The sequence below is a fragment of the Fusarium redolens genome, assembly GCF_020744475.1.
Source record: "Fusarium redolens strain MPI-CAGE-AT-0023 chromosome Unknown BKA55scaffold_17, whole genome shotgun sequence".
NCBI classification, from domain to species: domain Eukaryota; kingdom Fungi; phylum Ascomycota; class Sordariomycetes; order Hypocreales; family Nectriaceae; genus Fusarium; species Fusarium redolens.
Genome location: NW_025763680.1, coordinates 1 through 20472, shown reverse-complemented (window position 1 = coordinate 20472; position 20472 = coordinate 1). Strand labels below are relative to the sequence as shown.

At 23.6% G+C, this 20472-nt stretch overlaps 1 protein-coding gene across 1 annotated transcript; it reads left to right on the top strand.

The window, feature by feature from the left end:
- Positions 1–1854: 1854 nt before the first annotated feature.
- Positions 1855–2179, top strand: BKA55DRAFT_579196 (uncharacterized protein). Its single transcript, XM_046193814.1, has one exon. It carries the CDS (start codon positions 1931–1933, stop codon positions 2168–2170), a length of 240 nt encoding a protein of 79 aa, XP_046044377.1. The 5' UTR covers positions 1855–1930; the 3' UTR covers positions 2171–2179.
- Positions 2180–20472: the final 18293 nt, after the last annotated feature.

The window sequence follows — 20472 nt, the reverse complement described above, 5'->3', positions numbered from 1 at the left end:
TTAATATACCTAATACATTGAGACGGGCCAGCGGTAAGAAAGAGAGCTGAACAGTGGCATACCCTTTTTGTATATGTATACTATAAATGTTTCTGGTGGCATATGCCCGTATTACATTTATTAAAAGCCAGGTATCAGTATTCTCGTTCGAGACGTAAGAACAGAATGCCCCGTCTCGTAGCCAAGCATTATACAACGCGTAAGGCTAAACTTGAGCAGATATGGATCGTGGACGGATCGGGCAAAGAGTTGCGGCAGAAATGTGCCTGATGGACACCGACCACCCGACATGTATTATAATCAGAGACAAGGAGTAGGACTAAGCTCGTCACTTCAGTACACACAATGATTCTCTGAGTCTATATACTGGCCGGCACGAACAGCGTATATCTTTCTACCGCATTCGCATGCGACGCCGCCTGGCGATTGAGCCTGTTGAGGGCGTGGCGGCTCAGCCTGCCGACCTACACCGCTGCCTCGCCGTTCTTGAAAGGTCCTGTCCCAGGGCAACGTTATGGTTAATGCCGACTTGCACCCTCTCGGCGGGAGGAGTGTTCGTTAGCAAGTACGCTAGCACCCAATTGGCAACGAGCAGCCTGGAAGGGTGGGTTGAAGCTTGCTGCCCGGGAATGGCACAGAGGCAAATCGTGGTCAGAAGGGCGTTGCAGAAGTCAGTGATGGTTTGTTCCAGGGGACACAGCACATACGACATGGTAAAGTATTTGATGGTGTGTGTGTATTGTCCAAAACGTGTTTCTGTTTCTCGCCCTTTGTCGAAGTTTGTAGACTAGACAATGACACAAGTGGATGCTGATCCCTAGCCATAAATAATAATCGGCATAATAATCAATCCGAATATTAGCTACCTTAGTCTATAAGTTAGGTTTAGTTAGTGTCGCAGGGTAGGCATGATCTTCACGGCCTAGGAAACAACTGTGTTAGTAATCTAGCCGTATGCTTTAACTCTGCGGAATAGAATACCCCGCACGAAAAGAGAACAATCAATCAACACATTTGCTGCTGCTCATCACATTCACTTTAACCCTTTAAGCAGGCTCAGTGCGACATGAAGTGATCGACAGTTATAACTGAGACAGGCGGCTAGTGCTTACTATTAGCACGTAGCCATGCATACATTGTAACGGTCGCACCTAACCACTACGCCACAGGGCAAAAGATTGGCTAATAACTGCTATTGTAGCAATTACAATGGTGCATACAGCTGCTTATAGGAGCCTACGGTGAACCAAGCCGTAACATACATGGTATTTGTGGAGATGCAACAAGACACGCTTCTCTTCCCAGGCGGGACCAAACCATCAGATGAGGAAGAATGTGGGGCTTCTGGGATAGATAGATAGAGTTTATTGCGCCCGGGAGAACGAATCTCATAGGGCTAGTAGGTACGCTAAGCTATTTACGATTCCTCCGCATTGCTCCGGTCTGCACAACTACTTCTCGTCCTAAGTCTTTTCCGTTCTAAAGGGGCTTCTAGGACTTGTACACAGCACGCACCTGGCCCTATGGGATTAGTCCTCCCGGGCGGAATAAATCTCATTCACTAATTGATGGACAACCCAACGTGAGCAACCCATCGACTCCGTAGATCTGCGTATGTGAACAACTCCCTCAGCCAATCGGTCGAATTTACGCCAAAACCAGCTAGATCTGGAAGGGGTGAAACAGGCTATACTTTGAACGCAACTCCGCACAGATTTAATGTAAGTGTGGGCTACGGCGAACATCTTTACTGCATTCGTCACGTGTTTTAATTACCATTGCACTTTAAAATCTGTAAGGCGTATTTCGCCGTCCAGTACCGCCATTATTCGTGACGAGTGTTGGTTTGTTGCCCAAAGAGTGAGGAGTTGGTGGAACTGAAGACTTGCCAAGGACGGGTAAAGACAGCCTTGTGTTGAAGAATGTCGCGATGAAATACGCCGTTTTTCGTGGCTTGCATAAATGTCCGGTTGTGGCTCTCGGGCGCCAGCCCGACAATCATTCAGAGACACCATTCGTCGGGCTCCTAAGTGCATTAATTTCGGAACTGTGCATCGTTTTTCATGTGCAAAGAATAAGAACTTTACCAGATTGCTTGAGGGGACAGGCTCCATCACCTGTGCAGCCCCGGCTCATGCGTTTAGATGCGACGGTCAAAGTGCACCAATGAACGTCGAAGAGAAATCCCTGGCGTTGCTCCAAGCAAACTCATAGGACCATCACAATACTCAGGGGGTCTCTAAATCGACCATCCCCTGACATTCGTTCTCAGGTAGGGGTAGATTGACTAGCAAAAAGAGAGTTAATTCGCGAAAATAAGGCAGGTACCTGACTTTGTCTGGTGGGCCACACGAACGTAGATCTCCCACGGTTTAGCTAGATAATTATACCTACTTCTATAGGGGCCCTAAATAACCCACTGTCAAGAGAAATTGGTAAAATATAACCAGACCGGGAAGGACTTCCCCATGTGCACGAGCGAAAAGGAGTGTTTTAATGAATATCTAGCAAAGACACGACACGAGCTGTCGTGCACGAGTCCGTTTGTTTGTATTTCGTCAAATTACACGCAACCTTGGTCGAGTAGGGCCGAGCACCACAGTCCAGTTGGTAATGCCGATCTTAGGTACAGCCGGTCTCTCAGTATCCTTGCGTTCGGCAAGCCTTTATCCTCAAACCAGAAATCCCCCCCCCCCCCCCCCCCCAAACGCGAAATTAGACGTCCTTGTCGAGCGGCAATTTTTGCAAACGCGCCAACAGACGACTCTATCCAGCATATCATCGGCATAAACGACGCATCGCATAGAGTCTGTTACCCGTCGGTGGGTTGGCCAGGCGTGGCTGGTAAACGGTAGCCGCAAGACAAGCCTGTAACCAGGCAGGCTATGGTAGAGCTATGGCTGCAGCAGCTCGAGGCGGCCTCAGATAGTCACGGCTAGATAAAGAGCATACCAGCGCTTTTCATCTGGCTGACTCTAGGTAAGAAAGGGAGGTAATAAAAGAGATGTATGGGAGATAAAGAGGGAAGAAGGGATGCAAGTGCGTCTTAGGTCGTTCTTATCTAATAGCGAGGGCAGATCTATCTAAAGAAGGCGCTTACTTTAGACAGTTTAATAAACTTAGTAAAATCTTTACCTATTACTAGGTTGATTGCTGTATTTAGTAAGGGGGCTGGCGTTATCTGATGATGTGGCGGTACCTTTCTGCAGTAGAAGATGTGATTAGGTGCTTTGCGTTAGTTGCATGAGTAGACCAAGCGTGGTGGGCTTTCGCTCCTGCAGATAGCCTATGGTCGCCTTAAGATTAAGTTTCTTATATTGCTTAAGAGTAGTAGTAAATTACTATATTTTAAATACTTCTCTTGGTTTCTATTTTATAATCTTTTATAAGTATGCTAGTATTAGTTAAACCCTTTCTGGCTTAAGTAGTAATAATACTGCTTTTGCTAGTCTATTAGCCTATTTATTACTAGGGATATTAGTATATCCTTATACCTAGTATACTTATATAACCCTATGTAATACTATTAGGGCTTAGAACTTAAGGAAGACTCCTTAAGAGAAGTAAACTAATATACCTTATAAATATATAGCAGCTATTAAGTTATTTAAATAGATTATAATATTTTATATTACTAATTTATTATAACCCTAGCGGTTTTAATATATATACCTTATATTTTCTACTAATTATTATATTATTTACTAAAACAAATTAATATTAAGATTTTATAATTATAGCTAATTTAATATAATTAATATTAATTTAATATAATTAATATTAATTTAATATAATTATTACTAATTATATAATAACCTTACTAATTACTATTTTAATTACTTTAATATATAAAATATATTTATTAATACTTTTATAATATAATTATAAATAATAGGTTTTATTAGTTATAATACTTTATCTTTAAGAAATCCTATAATATATTAAACTTTTAGTTTATTAATTATAAACTAAATAGAATAGTATATCTAGTAGCTTTAAAGGCTAGTAAGGAATCCTTAAAGTTTATTAGTATTATTATTAAATAAATTAGGCTAATAAGGCTAAAGAATCCCTTTAAGGTCTTTTTAATAATAATAAGAGCTATAGTATATTTAATATATTTATAACAATTAGGGTTTCTAAATAGGTAAACTAGTCTATATTAGGTTTTATATTTATAGAGTTATAAGGCGTTATACTAAGTAATAGTAAAGTATTATATCTCTTAATAATTAATAATATAGGTTAGGCTTATTAAGGTAAAGAAGTCTTATTAATAACTAGTAAGCTAAGTTTTATAAGAGTGCTAATAAATATATTTATATACTAGTTATAATTATAAAGTAATAGTAAGAATTACTAGTAATTAGTAAGAGTTATTAGTATTTCTATTATATTTATAATAACTTTATTTTAGTAGTTATAGCTAGAATCCCTTAGTTTATAGTAACTATATATAATTAGTAAAAAATATAAAGTATATATAATATAACTACTAGGGTTATAACATAATCTCTCCCTTCCTCTAGTCTTGTCCTTAAGACCTTACTTATCTATTATTTATTAATTCTCCTTAATATGTTTCTTAACTTAACCTTATAATTATTCTTTCTTAATATATTAACTATATTATCTCTAGAAACTTAGCATTATCTTGCCAGAGCTAAACTAATTGCTGCCTAAGGCTATAAAATTATACCTTACTTTCTTTATTTTAAGAATTATATTAAGTATATAATAAAGGAGGATTAGAAAAATTATTCTAAATACACCTATTATAGTTATTTATGCAATAAAAAGGGTATTACCTTATCTAAAGGTTAGTTTCCTCTATATAGTTTTTCTATATTTTCTTTATTATTAATCTTTTATAGCTAATTACTTAGTTTAAGAAAAGAGTTAAATTAAAGATAATAAGGAAGCTATTAAAGAAGAGCTTATTTAATTATAGTATTAGTTAAATAAGTATTTATTAAAACTTATATATCTTTATTATTAAAAATGCTTAATATAGTTAAAGGGTCTATAGGTATTAAAGAAGGATTTTGCTTTAATAAGTAATTATAAAAAAGTAAATAATTTAATATTTAAATCTTTAGCTATATTACAGTTAATTAAGGCTAGTTATAATAGTTAGGTTTTCTAAATAGGTAAACTAGTCTATACTAGGTTTATGTTTACAGATTATATAAGGCATAATACTAAGTATTATAAAGTATTATATCTCTTAATAATTAAGTAATATATATTAGGCTTATTAATATAAAAATGCTTTATTAATAGCTAATAAGCTAAGTTCTATAAAAATGCTAATAAATATATTTTATATACTAAAGGTAGCCTAATAGCTTAATAAGAAATAATAGTAATTTAAAGGTTAGATTTCTAAGGATTATTAGTAATCTATAAGGATTTAGTCTTAAAGTATTATAATTTAAGTAATTTAATAAAAGAGGATTATTACTAAGAGAAGTAATCTTTCTATAATAAGTAGAAATTATAGGGGCTATATAATATAGCTATATAAATTATAATATAATCTCTCCCCTTTATTAAGTCTTGCCCTTAAGACCTATATATCTCCTTATTCTTATATTAGGCTTTAGTAAGTGCTAACTCTCTTTCTTTATTATTTTCTTAATATACCTTATTAATTATTATATTATAAAATCTTTAGTTAAAATCTTATAAGACTTTAAAGTATATTTATTTAGCAGATTTAATTATAAAATTTAGTTTTAATATTATGCCTTATTCTTTCTATAAGGCTAAAGGCCTTTATTATAAAATAATTAAGTATTTTTTTATTACTTTAAATATATTTAATAAGGTTAATCTTATAATGCTTTTAGTATTATAATTACCTATTATATATTATTTCCCTTATTATTATTACCTTCTGCTAACTATTCTCTCTTTAATTCCGTATTTAAATTATAAATCTAATTATCTAAAATAGGCAAAAGAGAAAGCTAAGGAAAAGCTTCTTAAGGCTTAATAAGAGGTTAATAAAGCTATTATAAGGTTATCTTATATTTATTATTAAAAGTGTTTATTATATAAGCAAGGTATCTAATTTATTATTAATAATATAAATTCTTTTATAGGTAATATTATTACTTAAGAGGAGGATATAGTAGTTCTAGATATTTAGTCTTTTAGTAGTGCTAATATTATTAACTAAAACCTAATTTTTAATCCTTTACTCTTTAAGGTTATTAATAAAAGTTCTTTAGGAGTTACTAGATATTAGTAAGGTATTTTATTAGTTTTTATATATTTTTACTTTTTAAGTAATTCTTTTATTTAATTAAATATATCTTTTATTTATTAATTCTTTATATATCTTTAATTTCCTTTACTTTATATACCTTTAGTTTTATAATTTATTATAGTTTATTATTAGTTTTTATATATATTATATTTATAGCTAATTTAAGTATTAAGATATAATAAATTAAGTAATATCTAATATTTAAAGATAAATCTAGTTTAAATTAATCTTCTTCTATCTTTTATTTAATCTTAACTAGTCTTAAATACTTATAATCTAGTTTATAACTTAATTAATTTATTTTAATATTTTTAATAAATAAGTAAATTATATTTCCTTTCTTAAAGGTTAATCCCTTTAACCTTTTAAAGTTATAGTATTTCTATATCCTTTTCTTAATAAATTCTAACTTAATTTTAAGTTTATTATATATTTCTCTTAACTTATTACTTATAATAATTACTATTAAGTTTATATTCTTTAGTTCTTAAGTATTATAATATATATTAAGTATAAATCTAATATTTATATTAAATAATATAAGTTTTATACTTTTATTATAAGTAATATTATAAGCTAGCTAGGCACTTAATAGCTTTTTAACCTAGTTATCTTATTTATAATTAATATAATATTAAAGGTATTATTTTAATATTTAGTTTATTTATTTTATTTAACTATTTACTTATAGCCTAAAAGCTATTATAAGTTAGTAATTAACTCCTATAAGTGCTATAAGTAATTATTAGAATTTAAAGGCAAATATTAATTCTTTATTTAATAAGATTTCTTTTAGTAATCCTTATTCCCTTATTACCTTATTATAAAAGATATAAGCTATAACTCTTATATCTATTACCTCTTTATAAGGTAAGTAAATTAAGAACTTTATTAATTTATTTATAATAACTATAATATTATTATAATAAATTCTAGTTAAAGGGTCTTTTAATAATAGTAATTTAGTTATAAAGTCTATTATAATTAAGCTTTATAGTTATTTTATAACTTCTATTAGTTATAATATTTTATAAGGTTTATATTATTATGCCTTTATTTTAATATAAATATTATATTATTTAATAACCTTTTTTATTACCTTTTATATTATTTAATAGCCTTATTATAATAATTATTTTAGGGTTTTAATAACTCCTTAATATTTATATAATAAATATATATAGAATTCTTAAATAAACTCTTATAGTTTTCTTAAGATTTCTTTAATTACTTTTAATTATATCTATCTTAATATTATTATTTTTTAAGTAAATTAGTATTTTCCTTTATTATTCTTTTTTAATACTTATTCTTTTGCCTTAATAGTGCTAGTATTATAATCTAGTTATTAATTAATTATATTTACTTTATTATTTTCTAATTCCTTATAGTAAATAATTATAAAATTAAATTTATATAAGAATTCTATATAGTATAGTTATTATTTATTAAGTTTATAAGTTATAGTAAAGTATAAAATATTCTAGTAATTAATATAAACCTTAACCTTATACTTATTTCTTATTAAGTAATATTTAAACTCTCTAAAGCAGTTAATTATTACTAGAAATTCTTAATTATAAATTAGGTAGTTAAGCTTTACTTTATATAGCTTATATAAGTAAAAAGTAATAGGATATAGCTTTCTTTCCTTATTTCTTTAATTAATTTATCCTTTTAATATAAAGTTTAATATATTTATTTCTAGCTTAATTTCTTTTTTAAGATTAAATATTATTAAGACTAGTTTATTAAGGATTACTCCTTTAAGTTACTTAAATACTTTTTAACCCTTATTATTTTAGTTAAAAGGCTTTCCCTTTTTAATTAGTTTTATTAATAAGATTATAATCTTATTAAATCCTTTAATAAATCTTTAGTAATAGTTAATAAAGCCTAAAAAGGCTTATATTTCCTTAATATTAATAAGTATCTTTTATTTTATTATTATTAAGATTTTCTTTTTTTTATTTAGATTTCTCTAGATATAATAATATATCTTAAAAAGTCTACCTTTATAATATAAAAGTAACTCTTCTTTAATTTAATTAATAGCTTAGTATTTTATAATACTTTTAAAACCTTATAAATATATTCTTTATATTCTTCTTTATTATTTAAGAAGATTAAGATATTATTAAGGTAATATATTATAAAGATATTAAGGTATTATTAAAGTATATTATTAATTATTTACTAAAATATTATAAGTATATTAATAAGGCTAAAGGGCATTACTAGGTATTTAAATAATCTAAATCTAGTTTTAAATACTATCTTTTATTTAGTTCCTTCCTTAATATAGATAAGGTTATATACTCCTTTTAGGTTAAGGGCTATAAAGACCTTTTTATCTTATAATTAATTCTTAAGTTTTATTATAAGTAAAAGTAAGGTTTAATCTTTAATAATATATATTAACTCCTTTATAATTTATAATAAGTTATAGTTTTTTATTTTTCTTTAATATAAAGAATATTACTAATCTTATTAATAAAGTTAACTCTTTAATATACCCCTTCTAATTATCTTATTAATATATTATTATTAAACTTTTAATTCCTTTTAATTTAATAAATAAATCTTTTAAAATAATAAGTTCTTATTTATAAGTTTAATTTTATAGTCTTATTAACTATATTTAAGGACTTTAGTTTTTAATTCCTTTTTAAATAATTTATTATATATTTAATATTCTTTTAAAATATTCTTAAGTTAATCCTGGCTTACTATAATAAGTTTATCCTTTTATAGATCTTATTATTTAAAGATACCTAGGATTTTTAATTTTTATTTTTAGCCTATTTTATACTTATATTATACTCCTTTTAGAGGTAGTAAAGTCTTTATTTTATACTAGTTTATACTTATCCTCTTAATTATAAATTAAGATCTCTTATTATTCCTTATAATTATTTTACTATTATTATTAGGGTTATTAAGAAATATAACTTAGCTAGTCCTTTAGTTAATATATAAGTTTTATTATTTAAGCTAATTTATTTTAAGAATAATATCTATCTTTTCTCTTAAAGGGATAATATTAAAACTTAGTTTTTTAATTTCTTCCTTTAATAAAGACCTTAAGGTAATTAATCTCTTAATTTATTATATTATTATTATAATTAAAGAGTTACTTTTCTATATTAATAAGTTAGTATAGTAGTTATTTCTTCCTTTATAATATTCCTAACTTTATAATTATTTTTAAATTAATAAAGTTTCTCTTTACTTTATTATTAATCTATATATTTAGCTATCTTCCCTTAATTTAAGCTTATAGCACTAGGCAATTAGGTTTATTATCTTATATTGCTCTTAAAGCACTTATAGGTATAGTTCTTTTTTATTCCTATTTATTGCTTTTTTATAGCTTTATTATTATAAAAGGCATATTACTTTTCTTAAGGTATCTTAGTAGGTTTATTTATAATTACTATTATAGTAACCCTTACTATTAGTATAGTTATTAATAAATTTATTATTAAATAATTACTATTAAAAGCATTCTTTTAATTCTTTATATTATTTTTTAAGTATTTTTAGGCATATCTTATATCTTTTTAATCCTATTATTTACTTATTATATAATGCTTTAATATTATTAAGGTAATTTTAGTAATATATTTCTAGGTTTATATATCCTTTAATATAATTTACTTTACTTAATTCTTATTATTCCTTTATAAGCTCTTATTTATATCTACTATATTATTTTTAAGCTTTTTTTTACTTATTAATAAGTTTTCCTTTAATACTATATAGTTTCTTAAAAATTTCTATTAATATCTTAAGTTCTTTATCTTCTTAAGGCTTTAGACTTCCTTTAGTAATATCTAAACTTATATTATTAATTAAATTTTATTATTCTTCCTCTTCTTATTCCTTATAGCTATTATAATTATAAAAGTATTATAAATTAATATATATATTAAAGTCTTTAGGTATATAGATTTTAAACTTTAATAATTCTTTATTATCTATATTTCTTTTAATATACTTAGGATTAATTAAATTATAAGTTTATTACTATTTTATTTAAATTATATTATTATATTCTTTTTTAGCTTTTTTAATTAGTTATTAATACTACTAAATTCCTTTATAAAGTTTTTTTATTTTATAAATTTATTAATAATAAGATATATTAAATTATAATTTTATTACTTTAAGGTTTTTATATTAGTAATATACTAAGTATTCTTTTATCTTTATTTTCTAATAAGGATTATTATTAAGTATATTAAGAATTATAATAAAAAAGTAAGTATTATCTTCCTTTTCTTATTTATATACCTTATATTAATAATATTTATATAATAGCTATAATAATTTACTATATTCTAAATAGGTTAGAAATATTTTTATAATATCTTTAGTATTAAATTTTAACTCCTTATAGTAAGGGTTTATAGTATTTACTATATAATAAGCCTAAATATATAAGTTCTTAAGTTTATTAATATCGCTATATTCCCTAGCTCTTTATAAATATCTATCTTCTATTAAGATATATATCTTACTATTATATTTATTAAATAGTAATTTATAAGGTTACTTTTACTTATTTTTAATTTATTTATCTTCCTTATAGAGATATTATATAGTATTTTATACTACTCCTCCTTTATATCCTATACTTTAAAAGTATTATTAGTAATATATATAAACCTTATTCCTTACTTTATATTTCTTTTTTATTATTTTTTCTTTTTCTTAAATAGTTATTTAAATTAAGATAGTATTAATTATCTTAAATACTTTAGGTTATTTTCCTATATTAAAAGTAATTCTTATTTCTTATAAGTTTTCTAGGTATTTTTTAATTTCCTACTTTAAGGGTCTCTTTTTCCTTATTATCTTAAGGGTCTTAGTTTATTTTATTTTCTTATATTTCTTTTCTTCTTTTTTCTTAAGGTAATAGGTATAATCCTTTTCTTTTTCTTATTATTAGTTTTCTAGGTTTTTTTACTATTTCCTTTAGTATTTAATTACCTTTATTTTATATAATATTAAGATTTAAGGTATATTTCCTACTTTAGTATCTTCTTTTATTAAAAACTTTTTTTATAATTTATAAATTAAGCTATTTAAGTATAAGTATTATTTATATTTTAATATAATACCTTTATATAATATTATTATATTATATAGGCTTTATATTATTCTTAATACTTAGGTTTATATAGTAGTTTAAGGTTTTTATTTATTAATTATTACTAGTATTTACTTACCTTAATTAAGGTCTTTAGTGTTATAATTCTAAGTAGTTACGTTATATATGCCTTATATTTTCTTTTTAATTATAAATAGTTACTATATACTAAGGGATTCTATAAGTAACTGCTAAGACCTGGTTATTAAGCCTTAACTAGAAATACTAGTAATCCTTAAGAATTACTAATAACCTTAAGAATTACTTAATAACTGCCTTATTAGGCAGTAATTATACTTTAATATATAAATAATATTTATTTAATACTTTTATATACTTAGCTTACTAGCTATTAATAAAGTATCTTTATATTAATAAGCCTAATATATATTATTTAATTATTAAGAGATATAATATTTTATAATACTTAGTATTATACCTTATATAATTTATAAATATAAACCTAATATAGACTAGTTTACCTATTTAAAAACCCTAACTATTATATATTAATAGCTCTTATTTAGATTATATTATATAATACTAAGTAATACTAATATAATAATACCTATTACTTTAATTTAGCCTTTTAACTTAAGATATATCTAGTATTACCTATAGCAAGAGATGCCCCTTAACCTAGCAGATATTCTTATAGAAACTAATAATAAAAATAAAAAAGATATTACCCTTACTTATCTAAGCACTTATAAAGAGGAAGTAATAAAACTTAAATATAAACTTAAATAACTTAGCTAGTAATATAATAACCTCCTAGAGAATATAAAGAATAACTTTAATATAGCTAAGAATAAGATTAAAAATCTAAAGAAAAAGGTAATTAACCTTATTAAGATTATAAAAGTACTTAAAAGAAAAGTAAAGAATAGTTAGAAACTCTATAAGAAGTATATTAAATATACTATAGCCCTTATAGTAACTAGAAAAGACCTTAGAGAAATCCTTTAACCTTATTAGCCTAAACTATTTAATAATAATACTAATAAACTTTAAGGATTCCTTACTAGCCTCTAGAGCTACTAAATATACTACCTTATTTAGTTTACTATTAATAAACTAAGAGTTTAATATAATATAAGATTCCTTAAAGATAAAATATTATAATTAATAAAACCTATTATTTAAGACTATATTAGTAAATTATATAAAGAATAATAAGAAATAATAAAATATATTTATAAAAAATATAAAAACTTTAAATTAAAGCTTAAAAATGCCTTTAAAGTAATAAATAAAAAACATATTATAGAAATAAAAGTATAATAACTTAAGTAAAGAGGATCTGCTATAAACTATCTAGCTAAATACTGCTACTAAGTAGCTAAGCTAAACTAGGGCAAAGAAGCTTATATAGTATAGGTATATTTAGGATTAAAATTAGAAGTTAAGGATATAGTAGTAAATATTAAATCTAAACTAAAGAACCTAAATAAACTAGCAAACATTACTATAAATATTAATAATTAATAATATAAGTAATATTACGAAAAGCAAGCTAAAAGATATAGAGGGATATATAACCCTTAGTAAAATACTAATAAATAATAAAATACTAATTAAGGAAAAAGGAAATATATTAATATATAATATAAAACTAAACTAGGACCTATAATACTTAAAGTAATATAATATAATAATAATAAAAGACCTTATAATATATTTAAGGTTAAATGCTATAACTATAATTAGTTTAAATATATTATTAATAAGTATCCTTAATTAAGAAAGCCTTAAGACCCTAATTAAGATAAGTAAATACTAATAATAATTAATAAATAAAAACCCTAAATTGCTATATAAACCTAAATACTAGGAATAATATAAAGCCTATATAATATAATAGCTTTATATAAAGGCATTATATTAAAATATAAATAATACTTCTTAAGTATTATTTTACTATATTTATTATTACTGCTTTATCTTATAACCTGATCTAATTTATTACTAACTGGCTAAGCTAGTTTCGGTTTACTAACCAGCCTTTATAGTTTTTTTTCTAAATACTAAAACCTTTATTTCTTAATTTAACTTCTTCCCCCTCTTTTCCCCCTTACTTCCCCTCCTTTACCCTGCAATTACCCTTATTTCTTATAATAAAATATTTATACTCTTAATTTAACTAACTAGACCTTGCTTTTTAACTCTTTAAACTATATTAAGTATATAACATTACTGCTAGCTAATATAATACTATTAATAAAGGCCTGCTGCTATAATAATATACCTATGTCCTTCTTTAACTAATTAGCTAGGCCTTTTAATGCCTTCTTTTAGTATTTAATAAATTTAATAAGGCAACTATCTTATATAATACCTTTAATTAGTACTTAGTAATTAAAGATAATAAGATTAACTTATTATATTAATTATAATTTATTAATATAAGGTAGGTATTTACTTATAATTTTATAATAGTAAAGGTTAAAATATAAGCTTTAAATCCTTATAATATAGATATTATTAATATTAGTTAATTAAGCAGTTATATATCTATTAACTACCTTAACTAGATAATTACAGCCAGGTTAACTATTATTAATAATAATTATATAGCGGCATATCTTAAATAATAGGAGTTATAGTTTTAGGCTTGTTTTCTTATAGAGCTTTGCGGTTATTATAGTAGTAATAATTACATTAAGAGGTTAATAATAGAGAGAGAATTTGGTTTATTATTAATAAGGGAAATATCTTCTTTATACTTATAGATTAAGGCTACTTATTTAATTAGATCTTAAGGTTTAAGGCAGTAGCTATATAATCTATTAACTTAATATTAAAGTTATTATGTTTGTTTTTTTTTTTAGTATAATATATAACGCCTTATATTATGTTTATATTAAAAAAAGAAAAACACTATTATTATATTACTTTATATATAGCTATGGCATTACTTCTCTTTTAATAAATAATACCTATACCTAGATAGTTTAATTTAAAAACTATAAGAAGAATTCCTAATAAAAAAAGATACTAAAGTAAGAATATACCCTAAATCCTAATACTATATATAATAAAGGTAAATAAATATTAAAGAGAATAGCAAAAGAACCTAAAAAACTAATAATAAGAAAAGAAAAAGACTATACTTATTACTTTAAGAGAAAGGAAGAAAAGAAATATAAGAAGATAAAATAACTAAGATCCTCAGGATAATAAGGAAAGAAAGACCTTTAAAATAGGAAATTAGGAAATACCTAAAAGGCCTATAAGGATAAAAAAATACCTTTAATATAGGAAAATAACCTAAACTATTAAAAATAATTAATACTATTTTAATTTAAATAACTATTTAAGAAAAGAAAGAAATAGTTAAAAAAGAGCATAAAGTAGGAAATAAGGTTTATATATATTACTAATAATACTCCTAAAGTATAAGATATAAAGGAAGGGCAGTATAAAATACTATATAATACCTCTATAAGGAAGATAAATAAATTAAGAATAAGTAAAAGTAACCTTATAAACTACTATTTAATAAATATAATAATAAGATATATACCTTAATAGAAGATAGATATTTATAAGGAGTTAGGGAATATAGTAATATTAATAAGCTTAAGAGCCTATATGTTTAGGCTTATTATATAGTAAATACTATAAACCCTTATTATAAAAAGCTAAAATTTAATACTAAGGATATTATAAAAACATTTCTAACCTACTTAAGATATAATAAATTATTATAGCTATTTTATAAATACTATTAATATAAAGAATATAAATAAAATAAGGAAGATAATAATTACTTTCTTATTATAATTTCTAATATACTTAATAATAAACCTTATTAAAAAATAAAAATAAAAGGATATTTAGTATATTACTAATATAAAAACCTTAAAGTAATAAAGCTATAATTTTATATACTATATTACTATAAGATTTAGAGAAATAAAAACTTTTATTAAAAAGCCTTATAGATAATAAGAATAATTAAAGAAGTAAAAAGAGAATTTAAAGATTTAGCTTTAAAAGACTATAAGAAAGAAAAAGGTAAAAGGAGATTTAAACTTATTAACTTAAGGGAATATAAAAAGGAAAAAAAAGAAAGTTTATTAAAAAGTATATAAATAACTAAAGGAATATCTTTAAGATAAGAAGAATAAATTAAGATTATAGAAAAAAGATACCTCTTTAAGCCTATTAACCTTAGGAAAGGACTTAATTAGGTTTTAATTAATAATAAATAATCCAGATAAGGAATTTCTTTAAAGGAATAAGATATAAAACTAGAAAATTAGTTTTAATAGTATTTATATAATAAAGAATTTATAAATAACTTTTTAAAGAAGAGGAATATATTAAGGACTATTAAAAAGGAGTTAACTATAATAATAAAGAATATAAGTTATTTTATTAAACTAGTTTAGGAAAAGTAATATGCCTTATATAATAATAAAGTTATAAAAGAGTAATAGATAAGGATAAGAAAGACTTAAACTAATAAGTACTTTAAGAGCTATATAAGATAGTAAACCTAATTACCTAATATTATAAGCTTAAATTAAGGAAGATAGCTAAATATATAAATTAATAGTAAAGTAAAGAAGAACTTTATTAATTTAAGAATAATTATAAAGCTAAGATTATTATAAAAAAGAAGTAATTACTATATTAACTTATTAATATAGAAAGGTAACTCTTTAATTATAATAATAATATAATAAATTAAGAGATTAATTACTTAAGGTCCTTTTAAAGGAAAAAATTAAAAATAAGTTTTAATATTATTCTTTAGGAAAGGAAATAGTATTATCCTTAAAATAAACTAGCTTAAATAATAAAACCTATATATTAACTAAAGGACTAGCTAAGTTATATTTCCTAATAACCCTAATAGTAATAATAAAATAATTATAAGAAGCAATAAGAGATCTTAATCTATAACTAAGAGGATAAATATAACTAGTATAAAGTAAAGACTTACTACCTTTAAAGGGAGTATAATATAAGTATAAATAGGCTAAAGATAAAAATTAGAAATCCTAGTATCCTTAAATAATAAGACTTATAAAAGGATAAAACTATAATATTAAGCTAGGATTAACTTAAGAATATTCTAAAAGAATATTAAATATATAATAAACTGTTAAAGAAAAACTAAAACAGGAATCCTTAAATATAGTAAATAGGACTATAAAATTAATTTATAAATAAAAGACTATTATTTTAAAGGCTATACTTACTTAATTAAAGGAATTATAAGTTTAATAAGAATATATTAATAAAATATAAGAAAAGGTTATATTAAAGAATTAATTTATTAATAGTATTAGTAATATTTTTATATTAAAGAAAAATAAAAAAGATTAACTAGTTATAAACTATTAACTAGTTAATATATATATTATAAAGATTAAATCTTACTTTTACTTATAATAAAACTTAAAGATTAATTATAAGGCAAAAGATCTTTATAGCTTTAGACCTTAAGGGAGTATATAATCTTATTTATATTAAAGAAAGAGATAAGTAGAAAATATATTTAGAACTAGATTTAGATTATTTAAATACCTAGTAATGCCTTTAGTCTTATTAATATACTATAATATTTTAGTAAATAATTAATAATATACTTTAATAATACCTTAATATCTTTATAATATATTACCTTAATAATATTTAATTTTCTTAAATAATAAAGGAGAATATAAGGAATATATCTATAAGGTTTTAAAAGTATTATAAAATACTAAGCTATTAGTTAAACTAAAGAAAAGTTACTTTTATATTATAAAGGTAGACTTTTTAAGATATATTATTATACTTAAAGAAATTTAAATAAAAAAAAGAAAATCTTAATAATAGTAAAATAAAAAATACCTATTAATATTAAAGAAATATAAGTATTTTTAGGCTTTACTAATTATTACTAAAGGTTTATTAAAGGATTTAATAAGATTATAATCCTATTAATAAAATTAATTAAAAAAGAAAAACCCTTTAATTAAAATAATAAGGCTTAAGAAGCGTTTAAGTAACTTAAAGAAGTAATCCTTAGTAAACTAGTCTTAATAATATTTAATCTTAAAAAGAAATTAAGCTAGAAATAAATATATTAGACTTTATATTAAGAAGATAAATTAATTAGAAAGATAAAGAAGGAAAGCTATATTTTATTGCTTTTTATTTATATAAACTATATAAAGCAGAGCTTAATTACTTAATTTATAATAAAGAATTTCTAATAATAGTTAATTACTTTAGAGAATTTAAATACTATTTAATAAGAAGTAAGTATAAGGTTAAGGTTTATATTAACTATTAAAATATTTTATACTTTACTATAACTTATAAACTTAATAAATAATAACTATATTATATAGAATTCTTATATAAATTTAACTTTATAATTATTTATTAAAAAGGATTAAAAAATAATAAAGTAAATATAATTAGCTAATAACTAAACTATAATACTAATATTATTAAAGCAAAAGAATAAGTATTAGAAAAAAATAATAAGGGAGAATACTAATTTACCTAAAAGATAATAATACTAGGATAGATATAAACAGAAGTAATTAAAGAAATCTTAAGAAAACTATAAGAATTTATTTAAGAATTTTATATATACCTATTATATAAATATTAAGGAATTACTAAAACCTTAAAATAACTATTATAATAAGGTTATTAAATAATATAAAAAATAATAAAAAAGGTTATTAAATAATATAATATTTATACTAAATAAAAGTATAATAATATAAACCTTATAAAATACTATAACTAATAGAAGTTATAAAATAACTATAAAGCTTAATTATAATAGATTTTATAACTAAATTATTATTATTAAAAAATCCCTTAATTAAAATCTACTATAATAGTATTATAGTTATTATAAATAAACTTATAAAATTCTTAATCTACCTACCCTATAGAGAGGTAATAGATATAGAAATTATAGCCTATATCCTCTATAATAAGGTAATATAAAAATAAGGATTATTAAGAGAGATTCTATTAAATAGAGGACTAATATTTACCTCTAAATTTTAGTAATTGCTTATAGTACTTATAAGAGTTAATTACTAACTTATAATAGCCTTTAAATTATAAGTAAATAGCTAGATAAAATAAATAAATTAAGTATTAAAATAATACCTTTAATATTATATTAATTATAAATAAGATAACTAGGTTAAAAAGCTATTAAGTGCTTAGCTAGCTTATAATACTGCCTATAATAAAAGTATAAAACTTATACTATTTAATATAAATATTAGATTTATATTTAATATATATTATAATACTTAAGAACTTAAAAAGGTAAACCTAGTAGTAATTATTATAAGTAATAAGCTAAAAGAAATATATAATAAACTTAAGATTAAGCTAGAATTTATTAGAAAAAGGATATAAAGATACTATAACCCTAAAAGGTTAAAGGGACTAACCTTTAAGGACAGAGATATAATTTACTTATTTACTAAAAATATTAAAATAGATTAACTAAGTTATAAACTAGACTATAAGTACTTAAGACTAATTAAGATTAAATAAAAATAGGGGAAAATTAATATAAACTAGATTTACCCTTAAATATTAAATACAATTACGTGCCAAAAGTCTGAAACTACCCCGATGCTACCCCGCTTTTAACATAGCGTAACAGAACTATTACGACTTCTTCAATTAGCAATTAAATAATAAAAAATAACTTTAGGAAATCGGTCTTTTAGTATTAAGATAAGCAGAAATTATAAATTTAATTATAAATTTACTCCAGAGTAAAGAGCAGCTATAATAGTAGAGCTACGCGCCGGTAAATCTTAGAGGGAAGTTATAGATAACTTCTTAACGACCTAAGGGACTATCTTAAAGACTAAAAGATAATAGGAATAATACTATAGCTTGGCCTTACAGCTACGAAAAGGGCATCTAAAGAAACTTACGCCTCTACAGATTATTAAGATTAATTTATATATTAATCGGCATTGCGAAATTAGCTAGAATAACGTTCTATATAAACTGGAATTAGATATCTCTATATACACTCTCAAGAGACGTTTATAGAGCTATTAGCATCGCAAATGGCAGTTAAAAAGATAAATTAGACTATTAGAAAAAGATATAAAAAGCAGCTTAAATACTATATATTTTAGCTCTATTATCTCGATAATTATATATATATAAGTCGGTTAAAAATAAAGCTATTCTAACTGACCTTTCTATATAGATTTGCTATAGTGATGAAGTTACTATATAGAACGCCCTAAATAACCCTAATAGCTAGGTCTTTTACCGGCCTAATAAGAAATACTATAATAACCTTATTAATATTTAGTCTTATAGAAAAGCTTATTAGTTGATTATATTCTAGGTAAGAATCTCTAGAAGGAAAAGGATATATATTATCCTTATAATGAGGGATAAGATGTCTGAAAAAGGAGGTTATTCTAGCTGGTCTTATTGCAAGCCTTAATAGAAGGTCTTCTTCCTTTTCTCGATGAATTTGGCGATTTTTAATAAGATAACGCTTATATATATATCGCTAAAGCTATAAGGGATTAGTTGCTTTTATATAGGCTTATTCTAATTAAATGGCCTGCGTATTCCCCTGATTTAAATCTAATTAAATATATCTAGAAGGCTTTAAAGGCCAAATTATAAAGAATTTATCCTGAATTTATTAGACTAGGCAAAAGCGAAGCTTACAGGAAGTTGCTAATTAAATGGATCTAAGAAGTATGGGAAGTGTTGCCTGACTGACTGATTTTAAAGCTAATAACTTTAGCTGCTAACAGACTTCGAGCTTATAAGCAGGCGCAGGGTTAGTATATAAAATATTAATCTATAGACTTAGGGCTATTTAATAATATCTAAATAAAGCTATTCTGATAATTAATTCCTGTTTAATTGCAGAGTGAAGTAATATGTTGAAATTGGTGGTGTTGTTGGTGGAGCGGGGTGATTCCAGACTTTTGGCTATTAATTTTATTACCTAATTTATTATATCTTAATACTTAAATTAGCTGCAGATATAATATGCATAAAAATCAGTAATAAA